Source organism: Rhinopithecus bieti, unplaced genomic scaffold, assembly GCF_001698545.2.
Source record: "Rhinopithecus bieti isolate Rb0 unplaced genomic scaffold, ASM169854v2 scaffold_53, whole genome shotgun sequence".
In the NCBI taxonomy this organism is placed as follows: domain Eukaryota; kingdom Metazoa; phylum Chordata; class Mammalia; order Primates; family Cercopithecidae; genus Rhinopithecus; species Rhinopithecus bieti.
In genome coordinates, this window is record NW_016803161.1 from 653,296 (window position 1) to 659,295 (window position 6,000).

General features: G+C 41.8%; 1 protein-coding gene across 1 annotated transcript in view; it reads right to left on the reverse strand.

The window, feature by feature from the left end:
* The window catches only part of LIPK (lipase family member K), a 29,392-nt gene extending 24,019 nt beyond the window's left edge, over positions 1–5,373 (reverse strand). The window contains exons 1-2 of the mRNA XM_017867298.1: positions 5,269–5,373; positions 3,004–3,121 (exon numbers count right to left, since the gene is read on the reverse strand). Coding sequence (XP_017722787.1) covers positions 3,004–3,121; positions 5,269–5,373 — 223 coding nt within the window. The remainder of the gene's footprint in view (positions 1–3,003; positions 3,122–5,268) is intronic.
* Between the last annotated feature and the right edge of the window lie 627 nt (positions 5,374–6,000).

Below are 6,000 nucleotides of genomic sequence, written 5' to 3' on the forward strand. Positions count from 1 at the left end.
AAGAGAGGAAAGAAGTGAATAGGTTTTTCCTCTGCTTTATAAATGGTTTCTGATGCTGTGTTGGTATCTCAGGACCCTACCTCAGGTCACTTTTGGAGCTAGAGTGGCTTCCTGAGAGTAAGTTGTACTCTCAGAGAGCCTTCAGCCACCGGGACCAAGGAACTAAGAGTCTATGTCCATTTTTCCACCTTTTGGAATAGAGGGAAAGAAGAGGTGTTACTGACTTTGCCAAAGTTAAGTACCATTAAATAGTTAAGTATCATCAGGCCTCTGTGATCTGAGTCTGAGACAGATCCAGGGATCTCAGATTAGAGAGACAGTTTCTCATTGTACAGCTTTTTGTCTCATGCATTTTGGCAACTATGTGATAGAAATGACAAGAGAAAAGCTTGGAGAGACTTAAAAGTTCTCTCGAGTATTTACGAAGTTATTTGTAATTATGGAGTTATTTTGGGAAATGATTGGCTCTGTAAAGCCAGCAACACCATTATATCTTCCACTCTTTTTAAAAATCTAGTTTTTCTTTAAATAAGTAGTCTTTCTGATATTGAGAAGTTTTGTTATTCGACCTGCCAAAGTATAAAATGAACTAAGAAGAGAGAGAAGAAAACAAAAGCAAATAGTTTCTGGAGAATGAAATGCTCACTTTTTTCCACCTATGGATAGCCACCTGCATTGTAGGGAGCTAAAATTGACCCTTTAATGAAGTTTAAGCACAGAACTGATAGGAATGAATAGGGTCTTTTTTGCAGAGATTCCTGAGGATACCTGAGGCTCTATTTTAGAAAAAAAACAACAAAAAAATAGAATTGATTTTTTAATTGGAGGCAAGGGCAAGTGGTGTACTCTAGGCAGTAAACTATCCCTCTAGGCTGAGAGCTAGGGCTGAGCGTCAGGTGGGTGGGTCACCAGTTGCCCATGCTCCCCTGCACAGCTGCCTCCCCAGCAGGATGTGGGGCAGCCACAGGAAGGGTAAGCTGAGAAGTGCTGCCGTGGACATTCACTTGGGCAGGACAACAGAGGACTCAGATACCAGCTTCCCATTACAGGTCTCAGTCTTCTTCACAACTATGGCCCTGCAGGAGCTGGTGCGGCTGAAAGAGCCGGAGCCCCTGCCAGAGCCAAAGCTGGACTGAAAGGAGTCCAGGCCACAGCTAAAGCCAGAGCTTGTGAGGCCGCGCCCAGTCCACCTGGGTAGCCGCTGCTGGTACTCCTATGGATACACCTGCTCTGCGTCCCAGACTCCAGCAGGCTCTCCTTGCCCTCCAGCAGCTTCCTGTAGGTGGCGTTCTCGATGCCCAAGGCCAGCTTGACATTCATCAGCTCCAGGTTCCGGTGAAGCTACGGTGCCCCGTCCTGTTTGATCCGCTGCAGAGCGGCCTGCAGCTCTGCAGGCTAAGCGTTGAGTCCTTAAGGGCAAACTCCCCACGCTGCTCCGCATTCTCTGGCCTTTGAGGACTTCAGTCTCATCCTGGAATTGGCTGATGTTTCGGTTCATCTGAAAGATCCTCTTCCTGCGATACAGCTCATTCTCAGCCTTCCCAGCCAGGGCCTGCAGTTCCTCATACTCGATCTGGTGGTGCATGCTGTCAGACTTGGCCCAGCTGCGGCTGGCGATCTCCTGGTACTGGGCGGAGACCTCGAGATGATGCCGTCCATGTCCAGGACTCGGCTATTGTCCATGGACAGGCCCACAGATGTGACCGAGATCTGGGACTGCAGCTCACGGATCTTCTGTTCTCCTGGGGCAGCCCTTCTAGGCGAGACTACTTGGTCTGCGTTGTTCTTGTAAGCTTTATCTACATCCTTCTTGATGAGGAAAATTCATTCTCCATCTCTGTATGCTTATTGATCTCATCCTGGTACTTTTGAAGCCCTCCACCAGTCCTTGCATGTTGCCAAGCTCCACGTCCAGCTTCAGCTTCTGGTCCCATGTGTCCAGCTGCCACAGAAGGTGGTTGATGCAGCTCTCCATGTTGTCCACGTTGCTCCCAGCTGTCTTCTGCTGCCGCAGGCTCCACATGGTCTCCAGCATCTTGATCTGCTGCTCCAGGAACCACACTTTGTCAATGAAGGAGGCAAAGTTGTTCAGGGTCTTGATCTGCTTCTTCTCCTGGGTGTTCACAGCATGGATGTTGGGATCCACCACCAGCTTTAGGGAACTCAGCAGACTCCGGGTCACAGTGATAACTGTGATGCCTCCCATACCACCAGCCCCAGCATAGACCTCACCCAGACCCATACTGGTGCCCAGGCCACTAAGAAAGCTGCTGCCCACCTGAAAGAAGCTCGAGGAACTGATGCAAGCACTGGGTATGCTCCTGTACCAACAGCTGCTGAAGGCGGACTTCTAGGTCACCCTGATGGACATGGTGGAGGCTGGAATGAAGGCAGGTAGGCTCAACTAGATGGAGATTTGACAAGCTGAGAAGCTGTTGCTAGGTGGGAGCTAATAGGGTAATATTTACTTTAAACCATGAAATCACACAGACTTGGGTCCAGAACTGACTACAAATAGTTTAATACCAGTGAGAAGGCATCATAGTAGTTGAAGACATTATATCCAAGCCTGGGTTTGAATAATTATTGAAGCTGAAAGTTTTCAGACTAGTGAGAAATTTAGAAGGCAAAATTGATAGATGGCAATGTTAGGTTGCAAGTAGAAGGTGAGGGAGAAGGTGGTATCAAGAATAACCCCTAGGTTTCTGATTTTCAAAATGGGACAGTGGTATCACTAGGGTAAGAACACAATGTATTTTGGTGTTTGCTTGGTAGGAAGACAAAGTCATGAAGAAAAGGAGTGACCAAATAAATAGTGTATATAAAAGTGACTTAAAACTTCAAAGTTACACTAATTAAACAGAGAGGTGGAGGGTGATGATTTTTCTCCTCTAATGGAAAGGACAGCTAAGGATTTCAGAACAGAAACTGTTTGACTTCTCCCAGGACATTTAAGTACCTCTACTTTAAGTATTTTTCCTTTCATAATAAAATAAATAATACCTGTACTCCCTGGGCATCCTTTTCCATCTGGAATCCTATAAATTCCAAGGATATAACCATCTTTTGTTGTGACATCATACTCTTCATAAGGATAACCCCAGTAAGAAATAATCTGGCTCTAAAAAGAGGAAAGGAAATATATACCTTCATTTTATAATCTCTTAATTTTTACACATGCATTACAATATAGTACTTTGTTTGTTTGTTTGTTTGTTTGAGACGGGTCCCACTCTGTTCCCCAGGCTGGAGTGCAGTGGCGTGATCTTGGCTTACTGCAGCCTTCGCCTCCTGGGCTCAAGTGATACTCCCACCTCAGTCCTCCAAGTACCTGGAAGTACAGGCACCTGCCCCAATGCCCAGCTAAATTTTTTGTATGTTTTTGTAGAGATGGGGTTTCACCATGTTGCCCAGGCTGGTCTTGAACTCCTAAGTTCAAGGCATTCATTCCCCTGCCTTGGCCTCCCAAAGTGCTAGGATTATAGGTGTGAGCCTCCACGCCTGGCCACAATGTAGTACTTTAAATTGCACCTACTGCTTATCACTCTGTGTGCTCTGACGGCATGTAATATTCCTATGAGTATAATTTAAAAGGGATTTCTAGGAGTTGCATAAAGAGGCATAGGTAAGTCTGGGTGGGGTGACCTTACATTCTTGTTTGCTCGGGACACTTTCTGGTTTTGCCTGTTGGCCTGGTATTATTAAAGCACCCTAGTTTGTTCTGATGAAAAGCTATATGGTCATCTAATGAGGGAAACCACAGGGAATTGTGGAGTACCCTGTGGCTAATAACAAGTGAACTATTACCAAACAGACTTAAAAGAAGAGGGGAGGAAGCAGTTACCGGAAGCCAAAAGGAGAAAGTCAAGCTGAGATAACCAAATTAAGGAAGACAGCTTGTCTAAGTTGACTTCACAGGGAGGAAGCCAGGGCAATAAAAAATCAAACCTTACTGGCCTATTTCTTTCCATCTTCTGCTCACAATGTCCATTGGCTGAATTGAACTGAAAACCAAAAGACAAGGTTGCTTGTTGACCTGTCCTTACAGTTCAGCCTCTTGGCAGAGAGAAAGGTGTTAAAGAACAAAGAGTGAGCCTAGAGGGGTCAGAGAAGATACCCCACCCACAGATACACAAAGAAGAGGAGAAGTAGTGATTATTAGTTATCTTCTGCATAGAGGTTTACATTCCTTGTCTCATTAACTTTATAAGAGGCCTTTGAGATAGAATTGTACCATTTACAGTTGAGAAAACTGACATTCAGGTAGATTAACAATTTGTCCAAGATTATATGCTAGGAAGAGATAAAAATAAGATTAATGCTAAAGTAAGTTTAACTCCAAAGCTTATGCCTTTATCAAAGGATTATGCATTTTCCCAAGTCAGAAACAGAGATGCATGTATAAATTATGGGCTACATAGAGCAGCGGGGAAGAGCCCAGGCTCTGGAGACAGACTGTGATATTGTGAGGATTATATGTAATATGTGTAGAACAATGCCTAACATAAGTGCTTTATAGATGGTTGTTCTTATTATCATTATAGAAGGATTAAAAGCTAAAAATCACTTATACTAGAGAGAGAAAAATTATGTGAGTTCAACAGTGTGGTAGGAGATCAACAGTACTTGCTGGATACTTTGGAGAGAGAAACAAGAAGAGATACTAATGAAAAAAAACTTTGGCAGTTTCATTATTTTTATGGTTCTAATACAACTTGGGTATGGTATAGGAAAGCAATTGTGCGCTGTTTATATAGGAAAATGGAGTATATTATCAGAATGAATTCTGTAGTAGATATTTGTCATTTGGCCTTTTTTTCTTTGCCTAACACTATTCCATTCCACTTCTGATATGAATTCCTGAATGTTAAAACACTTCGGTAATAAACAAAAGAAACTAACACTGGCTTATTAAACCAAAAAAGTGCATTGGAATAGTTCACAAAATCAAAGAAACTTCTCTATGAAAAACCTCAGGGAAAACTCAGAGATACTCTATAGAGATCATCCGTATTAAGTCATGAACCTTCTCTTTAGGAAGCCACCACTGGATGGTAGTTCAAACTAGGAGATGGAATATTACTGCCCCAACTTGGGTCAGATCTTTTAATTCTTAGATTAGTTAGCCATATAAAGAAACAGGAGAGGAAACACAGATTTAGTCACTGGAGGAATTGTTGAAAACTGAGAAGGCACCCCACTTGTATTTCAAATGCTGAAATATGAATAATTCCTCATTTTAGCATTTTTTCTTAATAAATGACTTACAATATTCATATTAGCTTCAGGGTTTGCGTTGTTTCCTTTCTTATCACAACCATACATAGATCCAAGAGGAAGCATCCAGCATGCTGCTACTAAAAGCTGCCACATTTGGGATCTGCCTGGGAAAGGAAATTTAATATATTTGTCATCAAAGATAAATTCTATGAAGTGAAATTTGGTGTAATCTTTTTATAACACTGCTGTGAGAGAGAGCAGAAACATACTTCTAGGCTGTGCTTTAACCAGTAGAATACTGAATTATACAACATTCATTCCGTGAAAATCTAAAATGACTTTTAGTAAGAAAAGAAAAGATGGAAGGAAAGAAGAAAGGAGGGAATGAATGGAAAGGAACAGAGAAAACAATCAATCAAGTTTCCAGTAGATAACTGGACAAAAGGGGGAATAGATAATTTGTAGAAAAGAAATATAATGGCCAATAAATTAATCAAAGCACATTTAGTATCTGTAGTTGTTAGATAGATTGGTACTTTTTTCTGATGGTGGAGTTAGTCATTGGCAAAACCTTTATGAAAAAAATTTGTTAACATGTCTTATAAATTTAAAAGTATTCATAACCTTCACTCAGTAATTTTGTTTTCAGGAATCTATCTAAAAGAAAAATGATGTATATATAAACACTTGGTATAAAATTATTTCTTATTGTATATATTAAGAGAGTAAAATTTCCCAAAGTAAGAGACTGGTGACCTAAATTATGGGTGAGAAAAATGG